This window comes from Artemia franciscana, chromosome 2 (genome assembly GCF_032884065.1).
Source record: "Artemia franciscana chromosome 2, ASM3288406v1, whole genome shotgun sequence".
NCBI classification, from domain to species: Eukaryota; Metazoa; Arthropoda; class Branchiopoda; order Anostraca; family Artemiidae; genus Artemia; species Artemia franciscana.
The window spans coordinates 43,403,601-43,429,367 of record NC_088864.1 but is presented as its reverse complement, the minus strand read 5'-3'; the positions used below and the strand labels follow the sequence as shown (position 1 = coordinate 43,429,367).

Below are 25,767 nucleotides of genomic sequence, written 5' to 3'. Positions count from 1 at the left end.
TGTAGTTAGGCTTTTACAGTGAACTGCCAAATTACCACCATTGTTGTTTTTATTGTAGCTATTGCAAATTTTTGCATGGAGACAAAGTTGGCTTTCTTTACAACAGGCATCATTTTATTCATACAAGCTGTTGTCGTCAAGAATAAATTTCTACTAAATGGTATATATACCTGCAATAAAAAGAAGGGGAAAAAATGCGAACTCCTATTAGAAACTGACACATAATGAGGCACAAATTAATTTGAGAAATGCTTTGTTCAAATGGTAGGTGGTTTTGATTTATTTTTGACAAGAGTGTCCATAATAAATTCCCTGTCATAATTCCATAATAAATGTTATTTTTAATGAAAATACCTTAAAAAGGTGTTTTTCATAATCTTAGAATGGAGCAATAAATCCCAATTTTCAAATATTATCAGTATAATCTATATATATATATATATATATATATATATATATATATATATATATATATATATATAAAACTAAATGTTGGGGTGGCTCTTCGCGCCACCCCCAGCCCCCCTCCCTCGCGCGTAAGTCGTTACACGCCATATAAGTTACGCACCATTTTAGTTGTGTCCCTGTGTTCCACCTGTGAATATATATATTTATATATATATATATATATATATATATATATATATATATATATATGTTTTTAACTACGTAAAACTTAAGAATATACAACATTCTTTGCTGTCCCATTGTCTGTGCATATAAATAGATTGTCAGGTTTACCGACTCTTGAACATGCAACATATAATTGTCCATGGGAAAAACAGTACGTATTCAGATCTATACCTCATTATTCTAATGATTGCCCTTGAGCTTTGTTGATGGTGATTGCTAATCGAACATTCCCTGTGTCCCTGTCGTCATTTATATATCCCCCCTGTGCCCCCGGCGTCCCCGTTGTAGTTGTGTCCTTGTGTCCTGGTCGTCATTTATATTCCCCGTGTCCCGGTCGTCATTTGTGTCCTGGTGTCCCGGTCTGTAATTTCTCTTAAAGTGTCCCGGTCGTCATTTATATTCCCTGTGTTCCCTGTGTCCATTTATATTCCCGATGTCCTGTTCGTCATTTGTGTCCTGGTGTCCTGGTCTGTGATTTCTCTTTGAGTGTCTTGGTTGTCATTTATGTTCCCCTTGTCCCGGTCGTCATTTGTGTCCCGGTGTCCCGGTCTGTAGTATCATCTTATAATGACGTCATATACAAAGCCTTATCTACTTATATCTTGCGAATATACAACATTCTTTGCTATCCCATTGTCTGTGCATATAAATAGATTGTCAGGTTTACCGACTCTTGAACATGCAACATATAATTGTCCATGGGAAAAACAATCCGTATTCAAATCTATACCTCATTATTCTAATGATTGCCCTTGAGCTTTGTTGATGGTGATTGCTAATCGAACATTCCCTGTGTCCCAGTCGTCATTTATATATCCCGCCTGTGCCCCCCGGCTTCCCCGTTGTAGTTGTGTCCCTGTGTCCCGGTCGTCATTTATATTCCCTGTATCCCAGTTGTTATTTGTGTCTCGGTGTCCCAGTCTGTAATTTCTCTTTGAGTGTCCCGGTCGTCATTTATATTCCCTGTGTCCCGGTCTGTAATTTCGTCAGTCGACAAACATGACGTCAGTCGACAAACAACTTCATGACGGCATAATGCTCGATCCTTATAATGACGTCAGTCGACAAACATGACGTCAGTCGACTCGACTAACATGACGACAGTCAGTCGACAGTCGACAAACATGACTTCAGTACACAAACAAATTATTTTTATACTAGCTGTTGGGGTAGCGCATCGCGCCACCCCAACAGCTAGTGTTGGGGTGGTGTTGTTCGATTGTATCGAACATTCCCTGTGTCCCGTCGTCATTTGTATATCCCCCAGTGCCCCCCGGCGTCCCCGTTGTAGTTGTGTCCCTGTGTCCCGGTCGTCATTTATATTCCCTGTGTCCCGGTCGTCATTTGTGTCCCGGTGTCCCAGTCTGTAATTTCTCTTTGAGTGTCCCGGTCGTCATTTATATTCCCTGTGTCCCGGTAGCTCAATCCTTATAATGACATCAGTTGACAAACATGACGTCAGTCAACACACGAACATGACGTTAGTTGACAGACACACAAACAGACAACTTATTTTTATTTATATAGAATAAGTTGTTTGTCTGTTGACTGAAGTCATGTTTGTGTGTCGACTGACGTCATGTTTGTTGACTAACGTCATTATAAGGATTGAGCTGTATGTCGTCATGAAGTTGTTTGTCGACTGACGTCATGTTTGTCGACTGATGAAATTACAGACCGGGACACAGGGAATATAAATGACGACCGGGACACTCAAAGAGAAATTACAGATTGGGACACCGGGACACAAATAACGACCGGGACACAGGGAATATAAATGACGACCGGGACACAGGGACACAACTACAACGGGGACGCCGAGGGGCACAGGGGGATATATAAATGACGACCGGGACACAGGGAATGTTCAATTAGCAATCACCATCAACAAAGCTCAAGGGCAATCATTAGAATAATGAGGTATAGATATGAATACGGATTGTTTTTCCCATGGACAATTATATGTTGCATGTTCAAGAGTCGGTAAACCTGACAATCTATTTATATGCACAGACAATGGGACAGCAAAGAATATTGTATATTCACAAGTTTTACGTAGTTAAAAACATAGATAGAAGACATAGGTCAATAGATAGAAGATAGATAGATCTACTGTCTGTTGTCTGTTGTCTGTCACAATATGACATCAATATATAATACATGACGTCATATTCAATATGATGTCTTATTCAATATATATATTTGCGGCCCAGAGAAATATTGCAGCTCAAAGAGAAAGTATCACTAATGTTAAAGAGAAATTATTGTATAATGTCACCAAAAAGGGAACACCAGAAGGAAACACCAGAGCTACGCAAAACCGGCACTCCGGCTCAAAGAGAAAGGGCCAGATTAGGTATGTCCAATCTACGTCAACGAAGGCGTGTCAAGGAACCACCAGAGCAACGCGAAACCAGGCTTGCAGCTGACAGAGATAGTAAAAAAAGAAGGCGTGTCAAGGAATCACCAGAGCAATGCGAAACCAGGCTTGCGGCTTTACGTCAACGAAGGCGTGTCGAGGAACTATCAGAGCAACGCGAAACCAGGCTTGCAGCTGACAGAAATAGTAAAAAAGAAGGCTTGTTGAAGAACCACCAGAGCAACGTGAAACGAGGCTTGCGGCTTTACGTCAACAAAGGCGTGTCAAGGAACCACTAGAGCAACGCGAAACCAGGCTTGCAGCTGACAGAGATAGTAAAAAAAGAAGGCATGTCGAGGAATCACCAGAGCAACGCGACACCAGGCTTGAGGCTCTTCGTCAACAAAGGCATGTCGAGGAACCACCAGAGCAACGTCAAACCAGGCTTGCGGCTGACAGAGTTAGTAAAAAAGAAGGTGTATTGATGTACTACAAAAGCAACGCATGTATAATCGTCTGGCATTCAAGTACTGCCCTTCCGATGATAATAGCTTGAGTTAAGATGTTCAAGTCAGGACTATGTCTGAAATTTGTCCGTGTTGCAAGGCATTGAAATTTAATGGTGAAACAATGGGAATGTGTAAAGGCAGTGACATGGCAGTTTTTGGCTTGCACTTGCAATCAGTGATATCGATGAAGTCGTACAATATCAGGCTGGGAGATACATAAGCAGTAATAAAGCTGTGTTGTGAATTCTTTCATTTTCGATACTTGAACGAAGTCCAGCTGTTTTTCACTTAGCGGTATATTTACAGACCTCTCAAGCATTTGAAAATGCCTTCACTTAATTGTACTGCTGCTATTTCTACATGTGTAGAACTGGATCATGAACAAAATTACAACACGATTTATCTATTGTCGTATGTACAAATAAATATTTCTAAGTTAAGGTCTGAACAAAAAGGTATTTACGTCAGATAATGCATTGTGTCAATAACCAAGCTGCAGAAATCTTCTTCTTGGATGCTTCAGGAGGTACTGGTAAAACGTTTCTAATTAGATTGCTTCTGGCATCAATTCGATCCAAAAATGATATAGCGTTGGCCCTTGCGTAGTCTGGAATTGCTGCAACGTTGCCGCCTGATGGGAGAGCTGCTCATTCTGCTTTGAAATTGCATTTGAGTATGCAATCTACAGAAACTTCCATGTATAACATTTCCAAATCATCTGGGATGGGTAAAGTATTGCAGCAATGCAAACTTATTGTTTTGGACGAGTGCACAAAGGCTCACAAAAAATCGCTTGAGGCTCTCGAGCGACCATTGCAAGATTTGCGAGGAAATTCTAAACCCTTTGGTACCAAATTAATATTGCTTGTGGGAGATTTCAGGCAAACATTACCTATTATTCCTAGATCGATACCTGTGATACCTACGTAAAAACATTAAAATTAACTATAAATATGTGTGTCCGAAACATTTTTAGATCAATTGCTGGCAATTGGAAACGGAACGTTCCCAGTTGACTCAATTTCAGGGCATATACAACTGCCTCCTGAATTCTGTAATTTAGTGACGTCAAAAAATGATTTGGTTAATAAGGTATTTCCGAATATTCTAACCAATTATAAAAATCATAAATGACTAAGTGAATGAGCGATTCTGTCAACCAAGAACAAAGACGTCCACGAAATCAATAATATTATTCTGACCAAGATTCGTGACTAGGCAGTCATTTACAAGTCAGTCGACACAGTTCTGCAATCAAATGAAGCGGTTAACTATCCATCAGAATTTTTAAATTCCTTGTATCTCCCAGGGTTTCTACCATACGTGCTACAACTAAAAATAGGCGTATCAATAATACTGTTGCGAAATATTAACCTACCAAAGCTTTGCAATTGCATGCGTCTTGCCATAAAAAAACAACAATGGAAAACGTAATAGAGGCCCTGTAAAAACAATCTTGACAGGGCCTTCCAAGGGTGAGGCTGTTCTTGTTCCTCGCGTTCCCATGATTCCAACAAATACGTGTTGCTTTAGGGGGGGGGGGGGGGGTTAGGCTTGCGGCTCAGAGAGAAATTACCAAAAGAAAGCGTATCGATGTATTACAAGAGTAACGCGAAACCTGGCTTGCGGCTGAAAGAGAAAGTAAAAAAAGAATGCATGTCGAGGAATTACCAGAGTATATCAGAGGAATTACCAGTTGTATATCCGCAAGTTTTACACAGTTAAAAATTAGGACCTTGCAGACGTGTTGCTGCGGCACGTTCCGGAAAAAAAAAGAAAAAGAAAATAAAAAAAGACGAAAAAACTATAAAAAGGTAAAAAACTAAAAAAAACTAAAAAGCTAAAAAAAAAGAAAAAAACTAAAAAAGAAATAAAATTAAAAAATAAAAATTGAAATTGAAAAAAACTGCAATAGAACACAAGAGACAATGAGAATTCATATATAGAAGCCTGCCGCGAGCCGTGCTGAGGCCCGGTGGCGAAGCCGTCGTGCCCCAGCTAGTAGTATAATAAGGAATTATTGTTGGTCATTAAGCATGCCACATACCAAAACTAAAAATTAGAACTAAAGGTTGTTTTAGATTAATGTTCAAATGCCCAGTGAATTGGGTTGTAACTATGCAGTAAAAAGATATTGTATTTTAAAAGTTTCAATAATTAAGTTGTATCTCTTATTTGTTTGAATATAAAGTAAATTTTGAAGTAAAATTCGATCCATTCAATTGAAGTTTTTGGAAAGCTGTGGGAGCTTCTTTCAGCAATGACCCGTGCTATGCCATCTTGGCAATTTGTTGCAGAAAAGAATGTATATTTGTCTAATCTTTTTTTGGTGTCATTGAAGAAAATGACACCAAAAATGCTTTCTTTTTTTGCTATGTATGATAATGATTCCTCAGCTATTTTTGTAATTAATATACCATTGACCAGTATGGTGCCAGGATGAGGGCATAGTGGCATCAATTCGGTGGGAGGATTTTGAAAAAAAAATTATGGTATTTTCATTAAAAGAATTGAAAAGATAACAAAATTCCCAGCTAGATTTTGAAAATCAATTCCCCTCCGATCCTAATTTTTGTGAATTGACACCACTGAGGATGCAAGTGGTAGAGCACAATCCCCAGGGCCTCGAAGGATTTCAGTGCAGGAGTATCAATGCCACCATTTATTTACATTTTATTTTCTTAATTTTTCTAAACAAATGTTTGCTTTGGATCTTTCTCCAATTTTTTTTTTCATGGAATGGAATGAAAAATTAACAACATTTTAACCAAACGTATGCAACCTTTTGCATAAATTCAGATGCTAATTATATAATTGCCTTGTGTTTGCTGTTCCAGTAATTTTATCTACTACACCATCTCCCCTCCCAAAAAAGATAAAATATGGTTGTATTTGCTTATAAATATGTACCACTCTTAACGAATTGGGTAATTGTACTTGCACAATAGCCTATAGTTAAAATGTTCAAAGTACTTAAAACTGTGGTTGTTGGATGCACATCTAATTTCTTACATTTTGGCACATTTTGAACAGTTGTTTTTTCCATATCCAGCTGCATCAAATGATGAACCCAGAAAAATCCGAGATCATGTTGATAAGTATTGCCAAAATGAAAAACTTTATTTTCGTCTAAATCCATTAAAAAAATTATCTGAAATATCTTACAAGTCATCATGCAAGCCTTTAAATGGTTGTAACTAGAGAAACATTCTTTTTTCATTTTTCCTGCAGATCATCTATATTTATTACCAATAAATATAGTTCTGTTTTTCTCCAGAAAAGTATATATTGTTCTAAACACGTGGTTTACAAGCATGAACTATGTTATGTAGTAAGTGAAAAACAGCATCCATGATCTATTGGAAATTTGCATTGCCACCTTCATTTGTGTTGGTATTGCTAAATAAAAGAAAAAGTAATGGAGAGGGGGTGAATGAGCATTTGTCCCTTGGGTATCATTAAGGTATCCCTGTGTACCACTCGATATATCTCTGGATGTCCTTCATAATTGTTTCTGCTTCCTTTTATTAACATTTGCTACCAAGGCCTAGTTGTCTAAGAATAATTTTGATGTTAAGGGTAGAAATATTTTAGTTGAGATTCTTTTCTATTCTGTTATATTCTTTTTTTTGTAATTAGATTTTATAAGAATACGTTATTTGTATTGTTAAAATTTATTTTAGATATTAATTCCATCCCACAAACAAAACAGGAATGAATGAGAATGTCTGTCATCTTGTTTAAGTAATATTTTGTTTGCAATGTATTTAAACTGCATTGCTCTCAATTCTTTAAAATCACTTTTTACCTTTAGATGAAAAAGATCTTTCAAGAGCCCCTGTCCTTGGCAGAATAACCGGGAGTTCGTCTGTGGAAACCTTAGTCAGAGTTGGTCTAGAAAAAGAACATGGTCTAGCTCCCGATTCTAAAATGATAGTCCTTCATGACTTTACACCTTGTGTAGATGATGAACTTGAAGTCAAAAGAGGGAATGTAAGTTTTTGTTATTGTTTTAGTTGTTTTTTCAGGATAATTTTTTTTTGTCTTTTTTAGTAAAGGTAAATAAATATTTGTTCATATAAATATTCAGTTTCTTTAACTATTTCTTTAGCTACTTTCTTTTACAAGAAAATAAAATAAAAAAGGAAGTTTTATCGGAAAAAAATTAATGTTACTTAAATGTACTGAGCTGAAGTGGTGAACTAGAGAGGAGAGAGAAGATAGGCTTTTGTGATCAAATCTTGCAGTTTATTTTGTTTTTCTTCTATGATCCTCCACGAAAATAAAAACCCATACGTCATGAAAATAAACCAGTGAAATACATTTGCCTCTTTTTTTTAGACAATTATACTGTCAATGTATATACTATTCAAATGCTTCTAGTCTACATGTATTTTGATTGCTCTTTGGTTTGAATTAGCAACAAGTCACATATAAGCCTTCAAAATCTTTGGCAAGGGAGGGGAATATTACAAATTCCAAGGGAGGAACTCCTTGATAATTTTTTTTTGCAGGGGCCTTGCAAGAAGTAAGTATTTCTTGAGGGGCTTGATGAGTTTTCGTGTCTACTGTTTCCCAAGCAAATAATTTAGAATCCTTCCTCTTCATTTGGTATTTTTATCATTCATTTTGCACTGTTGTGCTTTGATTTTGAGGTAGTAAGTAGTTTAACCTGCTCTTAAATTCACAAGTACATTGGTTGTCAAATCTGGCATTAGAATGAAGTAACGTGACCCCATATCAATTCAAATACATTACTTTCAGGAAGTTTTTCCATAAATCGAGTTTTGGTTAACATGGAGGCCAAACCAACTATTTAACCAAAGCTAAACGCTGCTAACCTATATTCTAAAAAAAATGATGGCACATTTTGACTGTTTTTATGTCTCTTTTTTCCTTGCACGCCTGTCTATGATATTTAAGAATATATTGACCACATCTATTGGATTTTCTTATTTATAATAATAAAAGCGATATTTATAATATTTAATTGCAAGGCTAGTAGTATTTCCTTGCCGAATATAATATAATAATATAAATTTACTGCCCATCATAAATGTAAAATACAACACTGATGAAGTAATAAGAAAGAAAAGGAAAAGAAACAAATAAATTCTGACAAATACAAACAAAACCAAAACAAAGAGGAACTGACAAGAAAAAAAAGTACAAATAAGGACAGTCATATGTAAGAACAAACGCATGATCAACGAAGGACAGTTTCAGAGGTGCTTTCACCAATATCTGCCTCCGATATCTCTCATTTCTTTTCGGCACCGTGGACGCTGGACTAGCAACTCTGTACCGCGAAAATAGGGAACTTGTGTTAATCCAGAGAGGCAGCCGTAGCAAATATTTCGCATACTTATAGAAACGCTTCTGTTTATCCTAAATATCTGAAACAGTAAGAAGAGACCAAAATGGTACAAGGGCGAGCGGCTGTGGAACAACAAATGCATTAAAAACGCAAGCTAAGATACGGCGGCTAAATTTAAACTTTAATGCAACTAGTAAGCCATACGCATTCCTTGCTTTTCTGGCAAAAACCTTTCAGAAGTTGACGCATGACGAAGATTTGACCCAATCGGTTTACGTTCAGTATATCTTGTGCTTTAGTATAACATGTTCTCCTAACTGAACATGTGTCGGGCACTCTGAGTGGTGATTGAACACCAGGAACTCAGTCTTACTCTCATTAAATCGAAGACCAAAAAGTTTATACTCTATTGAAAATTCGAAGATTTTCCTAAATTCCAAAGGCTCTTCCACTAATATCAAGGTTATCATCCGAATAGTTAGTTTGCGAAACATCAATACCTTTAAATGTATGTGTGGTTTGAACATTCTGTTGTGGCACACTGACAGTATTATTAAACAGGGACGAGAAGTAACAGCGCCATTTCTAATATCCTTTTTTACTGGAATTTGCGGAGTAAGTTCCACCATGCCAGGTCCTTTAACGATATCGTGGTAAATTTCGGTGTGCCACAGGGATCGATCTAGGTCCACTGTTATTTCTGATTCATGTGAATGACCTAAGTCGTGTTCTGAACCCAAATTTCAGGACCTCACGGTGCTGCAAACTCTTCTGCGGTGAAGACACTTCAAATAATGACAACGACTCTAGTGAGCTGCTGGCATTCGACGACGATACTACAATGGCCTCCTGTGACTCTGGCATGACAAACCCTTCGTCTACTTTACAACGGACTTCTGAAACCTCACCTGCAGTATTGTGCCATAATTTGGCTGTCAACCTTCAAATCACACCTGAAGAGACTTGACTCAATCCACAAGCGTGCATTGAAAATTGTTGGAAATGTAGAAGACTATCTGTCCCTTGGTCCCCTTTACCGTCTGTCGTGCTCAGTTTTTATTTTTAAATTTTTATCCGGTTTACTTCCATCTCCCTTCCACAATCTGTTTCGGTTGATATCTGAACAACATAATCGAAACACGCGCTCTGCCTTTGACCTTCAAGTGAGACGAACTCCAACAGTTCGTTCAGATTTTTCCCCGGATGTAGCATGTGCTAAAGTGTGGAACATGCTTCCAAAAGAGCTGAGATGTAGGAGCTCCCTCGGGTCTTTCAAAAATAATTTAAATAAATATTTAGTTAAAGATGAATAAGTGAAAGATAAAAAAAGAACGATAAATTAAATTAGATGATGCTTAGATTTTTTAGTAATTCAGGTGAGGTGGTTGTACGTCTGGGGAGGGAGGGAGGAACCCTATTATTAAGATTAGAAAAATATATATAATGAGGAGGCGTGGTGGTTGTGTCGAAGAGTGAAGTGGGAGCCGTACTGTATGCTAGTGAAGAATCTTTTATGTTTATGGGTCTCAACGTGAGTTTTTTCACAGAGCAGTGTACTTTAAGTTTAGTTATTTCCTTTTTTTAATTAAACCCGATTGAACCTTGAACCTTGTCTTTACTCTGGCATTTAACTTTTAAAACATGTCACGTATTGATTTGATGACAGAAATATTAACTCCACACTTATAAGCAGTCAATAAGATATGCGGGTGTACAGCCATGTCGAAAGCTCTTTATACGTCTAAACCAGCAAAATGTAATACCTCATTATTTTCATGAGGTTGTAGAAGTAAATTAGCAATCAAATGGTGAGCATGGTCGCTGGCTGCTCCTCTCTTGAAGCCGATTGGGTTGTCCGGTGTATAACACTTATCAGATCGTCAATAATTGGTTACTCATAAACTCTGCACAAAACTGGAGACACCACAATTGGCCCAAAAGAAGAACATTGGTCCGAGGGCTTTCCCGTTTTTAAAACCGGGGTTACTACTCCAGTACTGAATAAATTTGTAACTATACCACACCAAAATATCATCTGAAAGAGTAAGGTTAGATACTCAATCAGGAGAGGGAGCCTACATCTTAGATGCTTTGCTCAGAGGCCATCAATACTAATAGAAGTTTTCTTTTGTAGATTAGAACTGCACTCAGTAACCGCAGATCGACCAACAGTAAAACTGATCTCATCAATTGATTGGCCTAAGCAACCATCAAGCTCCCTTTCATATTGATTTGACAATGATGGATCAGGCTCGGAAAAGACGCTTTTAAAGTAACCATACTACTGATTAGTACTGTTAATTAATTATAGCACTATTAATTTTGACACCATTTTAGGCTTTTGAATTATCTTTTTTGAGCACTTTCCATACGAAATTAGCATCACTTGTGGCTTTACTTGATAGTTCAGCTACTAATTTAGCCTGGTGTTACCTAAGCCCTTTCGCGAAACGTCATTTTGTTTTCAAACGAATTGCATTTACCAAACCTTGCCGTGTCATACCACACTCCTTCCAGACACGAAACCAGAACTTGGATTTAGCACAAGAACCAACGAGGTCAGAGTTACCTAACCAACCGTGCTTCTAAGTTCTAAGACGTACTCTTCATGTGGGTACACTAGCTTACTCGGCAGCGTGTAGAGCGTGAACGATCTCAGCACAGTATATATTCATCAAAGTTTGCTTCTCTGCAAAGGTCAATAGTTTTTTTTTGGGGGGGGGGGAATCAGATGAAATGGTACTTTGATATTTTCTAAAATAGATTCACTAACAGCCTGAAACGCAAATATATCTACACAAGTCCAATTAGTGGTGTCATGCCATTTACTATAATTGTCTCGCCAATGATAGCAATATATGTTATATTTAATAAATTAAAGCTAAATTCTGAATTTTTAGTATTGAAACAATTGGACGTGGTATAAGGAATGAATTTAACACATCGAATTATGGCAGCGCCATATGTTCGTGCAATATAATATTACTTTCTCTCTGTTTAGAACGCCACATTAGAACTGGAAAAGTTTAAAAAACTGGATAGTGAATCATATTTTCTAACACTGAGTTGGTGAAAGAGAGAGCAGTGAACCTTGTTCATTATTAGGCAATGTCAGATCGTCCTAAGTTTCAATCGTCTTTTTAGATCGTCAATGTTCTTTACCAAGAAAATGATTGGGTTTATGTCATAGCTGATAACGGCAAAGAAGGCTTTATTCCTCAGACTTACTGTACACCTTATACCTCTCATGTTGGAGATTTAGCTTTCACTGTCAAGAAAAAACTTCCTCGAGATCCAGCTGCATCTGAGGGTGGCACACCTGATTTAGACCCCGGGTCGTTAAGTGCTCCAGGTACCTGATTTTAATATCTTTAATCTATTTTTCAAATACGCTTGGTATCAATTTATTTCAAATACACTTGGTATCAAAACGAGTATTATTGGGGTGAATATCTTCTTTTCTTATTAGTTTTGAATTCTTTTATGAACAACATTAAAGAATTTGTGAACTTTAGAGCTGTCTAGATTCAATAATTCCTGACATAAGACTCTGCACAATATTATATGTTTGACATCTTTAACAGTTTTTTTGCTTTTTGTTGTGGTTGTTGTTTAATTCTGTCATAATTTGCGAGTTTTAATTGTTTCATCCTTTCTGACAAGCTGACTTTTTCTGGAAATAAATCTTTTCTAGTAAGATTAAAACCTTTTCTAATAAATCTTATCATAACTACCTACTTGAGTGAATTTATAGCAAAAATTTAGTCTCTGAGCTAACCCTGCTCACTAAATTTTCTAATTGGTGCACACATTGTACTGTTTATTTGTATATTTGGGAAAATTATGAAATGTAACCTAGTCCTGTAATTTTTAGCAATGCGTGTTATTGTTTCCGAGCCAAAGTTTGGTGGCTGCTTAAACTAGAATTGTAAAAAGAGAATTTAGAATATTGCAGTTTGAAGGGGGGAAAATGTAATGTCTATTTGATTACTATGACTTGTTGTGAGTAGAAATGATCAGTACCGGTCCTAGCTTATTTTGGGATCGCCTTGTATCAAAGTTGTTATCCAGCGATTCATAACTGCTTTTATTTATTTTTTTTTTTTTTCCCCACTTTATTGTTGCTTAGACGATGCTTAAAATTTCCCTTTTACATAATCTGGATTGTAATTGTTAGTGTCGGTTTGATTAAAAAAAAAAGTTTATCATTGGGTTTAATCGAAGACTCTAGCAGCAATCATTTGACTTTCTGTGGATGCTGTCAGTCACGTCAGAGGCAACCCTATAGTGTTGCCTATAGTAAAGGCCATAAGGCTTCAATGTATTGTTATTTATTTATTCATTATTTTTTTCCCAGAGACACTTCATATGGAAGGGTTGGCCGTATAAACTTTGGAGGGGGCTCATTCGATCGGAAATTAAAAGTTCTAGTTCACTTTTTAAGAGTCAAAAGTGATTGGAGGGCAGCCAGCCCCCCCCCCCTCCCACGCCCTTTTCCCTAAATCTATCAGATAAAGATTCTAAGATAGCCTTATTCTTAAAAATAGTTCAAAGGTCAGATAACAAAAACTCTGGTGTCGTCACAACCCCCCAGGGGCCCGTGGGTGGGCTTCGTAAATTATGCCCTGGGGCATATATGGTTATTATGGAAGGGATGCTCGCATAAACTTCAGGGTTCATTTGATTGGAAATTGAAGTTCTAGTTCACTTTTTAAGAGTCAAAAGGGATCCTAGGGCAACTAGCCTTCCCCTCCACCCACGCCCTTTTTTCCCAAATCCCATCAGATAAATATTTTGAGATAGCCATTTTTTTTAAAATAGTTCAAACATCAGATGACAAAAACTGTGGTGTTGAAATAATCCCCTAGGGCCCGGGGGCAGACGCTGTAAGTTATGCTTTTGGGGCATATGTGGTTTTTATGGAAGGGATGCTCACATAAGCTTCAGAGAGGGCTCAATTGATTGGAAATTGAAAATTCTAGTTCATTTTTTAAGAGTCAAAAGCGATCGGAGGGAAGCTACCCCCCCTCACGTCCTTTTCCCCCCAAATGTATCAGTTCAAAATTTTGAGATAGCCATTATGTTTGAAATATTTCAAAGGTCAGATAACAAAAACTCCGGTGTCGATACAAACCCCCAGGACCCGGGGAAAGGCGTAGTAAATTATGGCCTTGGGGTATATATGGTTTTTATGGAAAGGACGCTCATATACACTTCAAAGAAGGCTCATTTGATTGGAAATTGAAAGTTCTAGTTCACTTTTCAAGAGTCAAAACTGATCGAAGGGCAGCTATTCCCCTCCACGCCCTTTTTTCCCCAAATGTATCAGATAAAATTTATTACAGCCATATTGTTAAAAATGGTTAAAAGTTCAGATACCAAAAACTCTGGTGTTGACACAACCCCCCAGGGCCCAGAGGCAGGCGTTGTAAGCTATGCATTGGGGGCTTATATGGTTCTAGGGGGAGGAATGCTCGTATAAACTTCAGAAAGGGCTCGTTTGATTGGAAATTGAAAATTCTAGTTCACTTTTTAAGAGTCAAAAGAGATCAGAAGGAAACTAGCCTCTTTCCTCTCCACGCCGTTTTTTCCCCAGACCCATCCGATAAAAATTTTTAGATAGCTTTTTTTTAATAATTCAAACATCAAATAACAAAAACATAAACGGTTACGATATCATTTAATAAATAAACAGTTACGAATCATTTTAAATAGTAAGGCTGAAATATTGCAAGAAATTGTATCTACATGATAGACTTATTGAATGCTGACAAGGATAAATATTTAAACTGCCAAACAAGCACTAATGGTGACATGATCAGAAATGTATGTGAGCGTTGTCACGGCAATGAGAGATTACATTTCTTTGGATTATCGAAAAAATATAGTGGTGTATATACCAGATTGAGACTTCCAAAGATGCTAGTGTTTAAAGATAATGTGAGCCTAAAACTAATTGCTGATGATGAGGGCCAACTTCTTGCTAATGGTGCTGGTGACACGTTGCCCGTTCGTAAATCTTATCGTCATCTTTTTTTTACCATTCAACAAAACATAAAAAATGGAGGTGTATTTCAGCACCAATGTCATAAATCATATCTTGTCTATGTGTCCTTGTCTTATGTGTCAGAGCTGTTACTCTATGTAAAAATAATGTGTAATAGACAGTGAAATCGAAGGCCAAATAACCCCCTCCACACCACGAACTACTAGGGTTCAGCTTAGTCCGGGGGAAGGGTTGTAACTTATGCCCAGGGGCAAATAAGGTTTCAATGCGGTTGTATACACTCCAGAGGGGACCCAAATGATTAGGTCGTAACGCTTCAATTTTTTATCTCTCTTTTTGAAAGAGCACTATATATGGAGGGAGTAGTCGTATAAACTTAAGAGAAGGCTCATTCAATTTGAAATTGGGAGTTCTAATGCCCTTTTTCACAGTCAAAAGTGATCAGAGTGCAACCAGCTCCCCCTCCCACACTCCTTTTCCAAAATGCACATGATAAAAATTCTTAGATAGCCATTTTGACAAAATAGTTCAAAGATCAGATAATAAAAACTCTCAAGTTGGCACAATCCCCTAGAGTTCCCAAGTTTTATGGAAAAGTTGGTCGTATAAACCTCGGAGGGGACTCAAATGATTAGAAATTGGAAGTTCTAGTTCCCTTTTTAAGATCTAAAATTAATCCGATGGCAACTAGCCTCCTCCCCACCAACCTCAAGGCCATAAGGCTCCCATTTTTTTCCAGAGGCACTTTATATGCAAGGGGTAGTGTTATAAACTTCGGAGGGGGCTCATTCAATTGGAAATAATAATTTCTAGTGCTCTTTTTAAGAGTCAAACGTGATTGGGGGGCATCATGCCCCCTCCTTTCCACGCCTTTTTTTCCTTAATGCGTCCAATAAAATTTTTGAGATGGCCATTATGTCTGGAATAGTCAAGAGGTTAATTAATTAAAATAATTATTCCTTAAGGATTGATAAAACCTCCCTCTGCCCACGGGGCAAGGGCTGTAAGTTATGCAAGCTGTCCATTGTTCATATACAAGGTTTTTATGGAAGGAGTAATCGTATAGACTTTGGAAAAGCCTCATTCGATTTAAATTGAAGGTTCTAGCTCCATTTTTAAGAGTCAAGAGTAATCAAACAGTAGGCAACCCCCCCCCTCACACCTATTTTTTCTAAATGCTTTCGACCATAATTTTGAGTTAGTCCTTTTGTTCAAAATTGTTCAAATGTCAAATAGCTATGGTTATGGGTTTGAAGCCACCCCCAGCCTGTGGGAAAGGGCTTTAAATTATGCTAGCAGTCCATTGTTATCATATAAAGTTTCCATTTAAAGCGTGGCCGTATAAATTTGGGAGGAAGTTCATTCGATCGGAAATCGAAATGCATTGTGCCCTTTTTAAGAATCGAAAATGATTAAAAAGTATCAAGCCCTACCCCCTCTCATTGTGCCTTTTTTCTCCAAATGAATCTTATAAAAAATTAGAAATATCAACTTTGTTAAAAATAGTCTTAAATTTAAATTACTATAACTTAGGGGTCGAAAAATCCTCCATAGCCTCCAGGAAAAGAATTGTAACTTATATAAGTTGCCCATTATTCGAACATAAGTTTTTTTTCATGTGGAAGGTGTGGTCTTATTAACTTTTGAGGGGGCTCATTTGATAGGAAATCAATTTTTTTTTTAAGAGTTAAAAGTGATCAATGGGCAATTAGCTCGCGCTGCAAATTCCCAAAGGGCATCCCGTCAAAATTTTGAGATTGCCATTTTGTTCAAAATAGTTCAAAGGTCAGATAAATATGTTTACTGGTTTGAATCCCCCTCGACTTGGAGAAATGGCTCTGAGTTATGGAACTTGCTTATTGTTACCTTGTTTACTTTGATTGTTACTTTGATACTTTGTTTACCTTGATGCCTTGTTTACTTAGATGGTTTCTTTACTTTGATACTTGATTTAATATTTTGATTGAAGTTTGATGTTGAAAAAAAAAATTATGTGGGAATAAGACATTTTCTAAAAACTTGAAACTTTTGCTATCAAAGACGGACAAAAATTAATTTTGAAAAGGAAATTTCTGAAAAAGGAGTTTTTCAAAGAAAAGTTAAGGCCATATTAAACTTAAGATCAGGAGATACAAATACCTGTGGAAATTCAAACTTGAAACTACAAGAAATTACCATTAAAGGATAACGAAACTCAAAACGAACAGGAATTAAATAAACAATCATAGCAAAAAACCATATAACAAGTACTAATATGAAATGAATAAATTACAAGAAATTACTAATAAAGAATAAATGAAACCCATAATAAACAGAAATTAAGTAAACAGACAAACAATAGCAAACAAACAAACTATAGGCACTAATATTGTTTGCAGTGGTAACAAAAATCACTGCAAACAAGAGTTTGGGTTTTGTCTCCTTCTCCCACTGTAAGTTTAAAACCTACTGCGTCATTGGTGCTTTACTGAAAACTGTCTGTATCTTGAACAGTCTTGGAAAGTACAAATAAAATCAAACTGAATATAGGCCTAATGATATCAATTATTGAAAGATAATCAGTTCAAGTTTTTATTTCGCTGTAATTTCTGTTTTCATTTTCAATGCTGTAATAACTGGAAAATAGACTATTTGTTATATAATTCATTTTCGGTGAAGGACCAATGACGAAGTAAGCTGTAGGCTTTTACAGCTAAGGAAAAGGGCAGTATCCAAACACTTGTTTGTAGTGAAACTATATGTATTTTGAACAGTCTTAGAAATAACTAATAAAATTAAACTGAATATTTGATATATAATAATACTAATTGCTGAAGGATCATCACTTCAAAATTTAATTCTACTCTCATTTTTATGTTTATTTTTAATGTTGTAATAAGTACAAAAGAAAATCTTGTAATACAATTCGTTTTTAGTAAATTAATGTAAATTCTTGTATTATTTTGTGTTGACACCTTTCCTTCTCTCTATCTCTCCTCTTTTGTCAGCTATTTAGCTGTGTTTTTGTACGCATAGCTTGCATATATGAATTGGCGCAATACATACTTTGAATTGGCGCAATACATACTTGGAAAGAAGTTACACTTTTCTACCCTAATTTGGCAGTTACATATTGACAGAGAACAAACGATAAATGAAGGTGATATATAGTGTATATAGTGCTTCAATAATAATACTTCATAAAGTATCCGTCGCTTTAAAAAATTTTCGAATAAAATTTTAGCAATTTTTAGGCCAGAATGGTGGTTTTCTTCAAGCTTAAGTTTAAATAGAAAAGGGGATTTTAATGTGGCACATTTTATTTTATTATTCAAAAGGCAATTTAACACCAAAATCACGGGTTGAAGGAGTCCTGCTCTTATTGAAGAAATAAAAGAAAGCAGCGCTTGCAAAGTCGAATACGGGATCTCTGACATGCTCAATCACGTGATCGCCTCTGTGGGTTAAATTCTACTTACTTTTAGTTTTAAGGCTGCTTCCTGCTATGTATTGAAAAAAAGTGTTCTTTATATTGACCAACATTGCAGCAGAAGCAACACCCATGATAGCAACAACATCAGTACCTGCAAGTCCTATATCCCACGGCTCTGGTGGCTTCAGTTCAAATGGGGCCTTATTCAATATGGAATCAATGAAACAAGCATTACCAATTGGGAACCAGCTTTATCAGCCTGATATGCATCCTTTCTTCAAGGTAGATTAATGTTTTTTGGCTTGACCTAAGATCCTCTTAATTGTTTGGTTTAAATCTAATCATGATCCTGTAACGCTAAGCAACTAATCACGTGAATCAAACTGTCTCTGTTTTACAGGAATACGATATTTATATCTGAAAAAAAAACACAACTAAAATCAAATAGCTTGTGTGCTGTTTATTGTAAAGGCAATAGTAGGTCGTGGAATCTAGCGTGGATTCTATTAGGATTCATATATATGAACTAGTAACCTGTTCAGAGTATCAATTAACAAATATTGCATGGCAACTGGAGTATGTGAAAAGATTTACAATGCCTTTAGCTCCCAAATGACACTTAAACTGTGTTTCAAAAGGATTTGGATTCTAGGGCTCGATTGTAATCAACATTCTTTAAAGCTCTACATTATTTATAAGCGTTCCCACATATAAATTTGAAAAAGTAAGGAAACACATTTTCGGTCAATCAAGAAACTGTCAGAAACCTTTAAAGTGACATTCGTTGATAAATTTAACACATCTTTGATCAATCGGAGATATACTGCACAGTTTTGGAATATCTGATAATTCACTGCAACAATGTTACCTTTTTCTACCTATAGATAGATTCTAACTATTCTATATATCTTCCAGGCCTGTATATCATCTACGTGTTTTTTTGTTTTTTCATTCTTATTTTTGTGCAGGGTTTTTGGAAGTTTCAGGAATAAATCGGCAATTCGAAGCTTGGAGTTTAATGAAGGATAAAAATAAAAATTGTCTACTATCTTTATGTAATGTGTTCTTACTCGTTTGGAAATGTGTCCCTTTTCTGGGTAACACTCTAGTATTTCGGCTCTTTTCAAGAAAACATTTCAGTAGCAAAAAAGTAGCATTGTTCGATTCCCCAATGGACACTCTTTCCAAATATAATATACGTTACTATGACAATGCCCCTCCCCTAATGGCCCTAGATATAGCCCTAGGCTATATACAAAACTAAATAAAACACTTAATGAAATTCTTACTTTTTAATATTCAGCAAAATTCTATTAATCAGATTTCCATCTTTCTTTCCATATTCGTGAATGTATTTTCATCATTATTTGATAATATAATTCCATCTAAAAGGATTTTAATCTTGTTAATAAGATTAAAAAATGGCAATATGGAATAGATGTATTTGCCATTATTGCTTGAGTTCTCTTTTTTCAATCAATGTGAAAAGGAAACACAAGTTTGGAACGTTTGGAAATATAGATGCCCGATGTTTCGCATGCTGTATTATTTTGTAAATATGAAAATATGAATATTCAGTTTAGTAGGGCCTATAATATTTAAGCAGTTCGGAGCTTAAGCCACAGATACCAGCAGCTTTATTATTATTAAGCCTTTTAACTGCATTTTTGGTTTTTGAGAAGCTGAAGGGCTCGTGTGGGCTGCTTTACTTCTTTTACTGCTAGACTGGGAGAGACTAACATTTGGAGGGCCAGATGGGCTAATATTATTTAGGAGCGAGGAGAAGTGACAGATCCCAAAGTGGAAGTTTTATATTCTCTTAGATCTTGGAAGTGTTTGAACAGGCTACCCATGTCTTTCTTTTTTGCAGCTAGTTCAGTTTCATCAGCTTTCCTTGCAACGAACTGAGTTCGGTCCCGATGAATAGTCTGAACCACACTACATTCAGCCTTTGATAAGTGGCCATATCCCCAAGGAACCTTGCCCTTCGTCTTTGCTTCATGACCTGCAGCGTTTCATTAGTTAGCCATGATTTTTTTGGAAAACCTCTCTCTCCAAGCACCAGTTTTGCTGCTACGCTCGTCTGCGATTTAAAATACTTCCAGTCACCTTCGCTGGTACTAAGTGTGCTAAGGAGCTCGAAGCGATGTGTACTTCAGGTGAGTATCTGGCTCCTTAAATTTCCCAACATCTACAACGACTGGCCTTCTTTCGGTCGTTGTGCTTGGAGGCGAAGCTGAACTTCAGCCCAAACAAGCCTGTAATCTGCATTCCTGAGCTCTGCTGATCTGTAAGTCCGGAAGTTTTTCAATGATGATCTCCAGCGTTTCGAAATAATGACGTGGTCGCTCGTCTTCTTTGTGCATCCATCATTACTATACCACGTATACTGGTGGATATCTTTGCGTTGAAAGTAGGTATCTGCGATAACAAGGTCTTAAGTGGGTCGGGAGATACAGCACTAATTGTGCTACACCAAACACCCATATCATCACGCACTGTGGCGTTGGATTGACCGAGAAGAACAGTTATATCGTAGAGAGATGCTGTCATGAGACGTTTGGTCAGAGCTGAGTAGAACTCTTCCTTAGTTGTGTCGTCGGAATAGTTGGTTGGGGTATAGCATACGATGACAGTCATCTTACCATGCTTATATCCAAAGCTGACCTTCATTATTCTGTCTGAAACGGTTTCTTGCAGGATTAATGCCTTTCTTGTGAGGCTATTTAGCACGAGACCAACGCCGTTCCTTCACATGCTCCCTCCAGACCAGAGGAACGAGTGATTATTGCCTGTTTGTTCTTTTCTGCTTCCGGTAAGACGGGTTTCTTTGAGATCGGTAATCGCCACTTTATTATTGGAAAGCTCTTCAGAAAGTATGTTCTTTTATGCAAGTGTAAAATATTCCAGGTGGCTATTCGAAGCCCCCATCGATTCAGAAGATTTAATGTGTCAGTCTTTTGATGTCGTCAGCAGAATGTCTGTTGACGCGCGAAGGTCGAGATCTTAATTGGAAGCCCGGATCTGAGGCTAGTTTTTCACTATTCGTAGTGCTTATTTTCAGGTGGAGGGTAGCTAGCCCAACTGACCCTAGGCCCAGAATCTGATAGAGCTAGATTAAGCTAGATACTGAGATTCCTGGGGTGAGCTCCACCCACTATAAAAGGTTGCAGCCACCCTGATCGGAGTGTTTAGTTAAGGGAAACTCCATATCCAGAGGCACGTGGTCAGCAGAAAAATTCTGGACGAACTCCATTGCGAATATTATCAAATTGGACATTATTGAGGATTCTTATCGTTTGTGTTTTGTTCCATCTTTTTCTTTTTATGTTTTCTTTAATTTAGTTGTTCTTTTTTTCATTGATACAGGGTTTCATACGTAAAACCGAAAAATTCTGACTTTTATTGTTACTATTGAAAAAAAAGTTTTTTTGTTATTTTCCACTGTCTTACTTGAAATATTATATCCCTTTTTTTATATTTTCCTTCCGTATTAGGTCTATTTGTGAATGGGAAGATGGCGTGGTATAAAAATTATTTACTATTGAATATATGCAATGCATCAAATAAAGAGCTCCTCCAGGTGCTAAGATAGAGGGAAGTAGATTTCTTATGATTGGTGTTAAAGCTTTTTGTCAATTTATTATAGCCTTTCATTGCTTAAGGAAAGAAAAAAAAACTTACAAAACTCCTTAAAAAACCCCGTTAGAAAGTAAACAGTAATAAGTTTGACTTTTATTGGTTAGTTAATTTTATCAACATAATCTAGTCCTTTTGCAGAAATATAGAATCCCTCTTAGTTATTACAAGTTATCTACTACACCATACTATTTTCTTCTCAGGAAAGATCAGGAAGATTTGTTGTACTTTATACATTCTTGGCAAGAGATGAGAATGATGTAAGTGTTGAACGAGGAGAACTTGTTACAATCCTCAATAGGGAAGATCCAGATTGGTTTTGGATATTACGGGATAATGGACAGGAAGGTTTTGTGCCGTCTGCATTTGTCTATCCGGCTGATGCTCTTCAAGGTAATCTTGAAGATTATATATTATATTTCATATTCTGTATTTTATATTTTACATTATATTTTTATATTCTTCTATTTATATAGAAGATTATATAATCTTGAAGATTATATATTATAAGGCAATCTTGAAGGTAATCTTAATGATTCAAATGAATTGTTACTAATATTTACTAAAATATATAGTTACAATAGTTACAAATATATAGTTAAATATATAGTATAATAGTTACTAAAATGGTTACTAGATATTTACCAGGTTTTGGTCATCGAAAGTTTAAAGAATAAAATTTGAATCGTCTATTATTGGCTAAAGTTGTGAAATACCTGTAAGCGATTGTGGAACTAATTTGTTGCTACATGTTTGGTATATTTTAGATAAAAGCTGAGAGTAGTAGCCAAAAATTACACCAGATAGCCACAGTTTAGTGTTGTAATGAATACTGGTTAGGTATGCAGACTTTACCATCAGTTGATATGTCCATTGAAAAGTAATGGCATTTAGTTATGTTTGGCAATCAGTGCTTGGAACATCTGTACATAGAATTGATTCTAAACCCCCCATGTATTGACCTATAACCCCCCCCCCCCCCCCTTAATTTTTAAATTTTATCTTTAAAATTTTACATGTAGGCCTATTCATCTGAAGGAAGCTTAAAAGGCCATTAACTTTGTATCTTTTTTGGGTATTCTTCTAGGCATTTTTCCTACTAATGAAAAATATTGTCGAATACAACACCTTTTACACAATGTATAACGTTATTGCAATACGGTCAATTATCTTTTTTTTTCTTTGAATGCATTTGAATCCATCGTCATACACGTGAAATTTGTTTTAATTTTTTTTATAAAAAGCTCTAAAGTATAATCAGCTGAAGGTTGCACATCCTCCATTTAACCCACCGAAATATTGATATACCCATCGGAGGTGCCTGCGCCCCACGTTTCAAATCATGGGCCTAGATATACAAGTTCATTATCTCCACTAGTTGAAAATTTAGTGAATGAGCTGCATATCTTACTTTATATCATATTTTAGTTGTCCTTTTTAGAACAGTTCCTATTTACACTTGATATTTGAGCCTATTATCTTTCAAGCGGAAGTAAATTGAAAAAAAAAGAAGAAAAAAAAATGTCCTATGTACCGAACAAATGTTGCGAATGTGTTGTTCATTTAATGTGTTAGAAAACGCCTCCTTAACTGTCATTAGAGTCGTCTGTCCAGCTACAGATTTAAGATAAAATACCGAAACAGCTTTCTACTGCTACAAATTTAACCAAAACCTTTTAATCCGCCTGCTAAATTTCACCAGTATCTTATCTAAAAAAAAGTGTGAAAAGTTCAGAAAACAAATATAATAGTTTAAAGCGTAGAATATAAATATAGCTGCCTCGAATTTAAGTTGAGCTATATTATATTTTTCATGTTGCTAGAATTTTGACGACTTTCCTTTCGCTTGCGTGTTCATGTAAATGTTTGTAAAAACTGACATAATAAAAAGGCAGATTCGCAGGTGTTTTTGTTGACGCGAGTTGCAAGAGAATTCGGCTGATTGGTGTGAATGTAGGAAATAGCAGAAAATTCACCTGGACCCTAGCCTAGAGGGATGGTTGCCAGTTGACAGATTCGTATATATCGTGGTAAAAATTGCATAAAATGAAACTGCATCTAAGCTAATGGGGAGGGGTCGCTCCCTTGGTTTACAAGTTTGCGGTCACGTAAAAGTAAAAGCACAGAATTCAACTGCGCTAAAGCAACGGGAGTCGGTCAGCATTTTCTGCCTTAAGTAGCCTTGTACCATATAAATACAAAAGTATTGCCAACTAATGGTTTGCTTTTTCAAAATATCCTAGTAAGTAAATAATACACCTTTAATTTGCACTAGATAGATGGCAACTGACAAAAAAGAATCAAAAAGTTGATCACGGTTCGAATTCAACCATCCCGACACTGACTGATGTAATATTAGACTGGTTTTTTTTTTCCAGTGAACCATTTTGTTAAAAAATCTTTGCTTTCGAATGTGTTAGGAGTCTCTTTGTTGTTTTGTTTTAATGTGAGAGAAGATGAAACTTCTCTATAGTATTTCTTTTCTTTTTTAAACATTAAAAGTCCATCCTCCTCTCCTCTCAGTGATACTAACATCTTTTATCTAAAACTAACAACTATATTTATGCACCACTTAAAAAATAAAAAAAAATAATAATAATAAACATTGAAGGCATCCCGTCCACGGGGAACAAAAAATTAATAAAACCCAGCAAAAAACACATTTTATTAACTCTCTAAAATTCTTTCCTCCAAATTCACTCACAAATCCTCTAAAACCCCCAAATGAAAGACCTTGTCTTTAGGTTATTTTACACAACAAAAACCTTAACAATTAGGCAAGGTCATTACCTTTTTATAAACATTTTAATTATGTTATTTTCACACAACCCTTTCTAACTACTCAAATATTTTACTTATTTACTATGTATTATCTTTTATTTAATCTTTTTTTTGTGACTAGACCTGCAGCAGTTCTTGCATTTGGACTCAAGTTGTTGGACTTTTGCTGTTGTTTCAGAGCTAGAACTTTGTCAATCGAAATATATTCATAAGAACATCATTTCACACAGCAAAATACTGTCTATAATACTGTCTTCTATCTATGATCCTTCCAAACCATGTGCGGTCTGAATTTTGAATTCGCCCCCGAAGATTGACCAACAAAATTATTTTATTCGTTTTCACCAACAATTTTTGATAATAAACGGTTTCGTGATGACATAGACATATTTTTGGCCAATGAATGAATGAAATAATTTATCACCCATCAACACACGAAGCGGAAAGGATCGAGTACAAAAAAAGAGAAAAACAAGACATATAAGTAAATACTATTGAAAAAAAAACACATGTTAGCGACTGCAAACAATTCACTCCCTTCCAGGAGTGGTTCATCTCTTGACTACACAGGTTAGAGGCCAGGTCATTAATACTAAGAATAGAGTCGGGAATCAATACTTTTTCATAAGAAAACGGTACCAAGACCAGCTGGGTAGCTGAATAAGGAACTTGAGCAAATTCGAAAAATGGTTTTTTAATCTCTTTCTTATCCATTGCTGTTAGAAGATTCTAAAATGGTTTTAAAAACAGTACACGTGGCCAAGATACAGCATTATACAGCTTAACCAAGAACACTTTCGTAGTGCTTGCCTGTGACAGAATTAGCGACGCATATGCACCGCCCAATTTCTTCTCTGTACGGGCAATAGTCAGCTCACGGTTTGCAGATACAGAGGGACCAATTGGAAGGCCTAGGTAAATTAGTTCTACCACCAAGATTTATCAAATCAAGGGCAAGATCCAGTGGACAATTAAACAGCAAAACTTGTGAATTCATAGCGATACCCTTATGATTAGCACCTATAACAGGAAAACTATTTTCAAGACTAGCAACCGACTGATTTTGAAAAGAATCCCTCGACAGCAATTGTAGCTGTGTAAAGCAATAAA

At 36.3% G+C, this 25,767-nt stretch overlaps 1 protein-coding gene across 3 annotated transcripts in view; it reads left to right on the top strand.

Moving 5' to 3' along the window:
• The window catches only part of LOC136042187 (SH3 domain-containing protein Dlish-like), a 40,993-nt gene that overhangs the window by 6,830 nt on the left and 8,396 nt on the right, over positions 1-25,767 (top strand). For all 3 annotated transcript variants that reach the window (XM_065727122.1, XM_065727136.1, XM_065727129.1), the window contains exons 3-6: positions 7,316-7,494; positions 11,963-12,170; positions 18,353-18,519; positions 22,080-22,269. In XM_065727122.1, the coding sequence (XP_065583194.1) occupies positions 7,316-7,494; positions 11,963-12,170; positions 18,353-18,519; positions 22,080-22,269 (744 nt within the window). The remainder of the gene's footprint in view (positions 1-7,315; positions 7,495-11,962; positions 12,171-18,352; positions 18,520-22,079; positions 22,270-25,767) is intronic.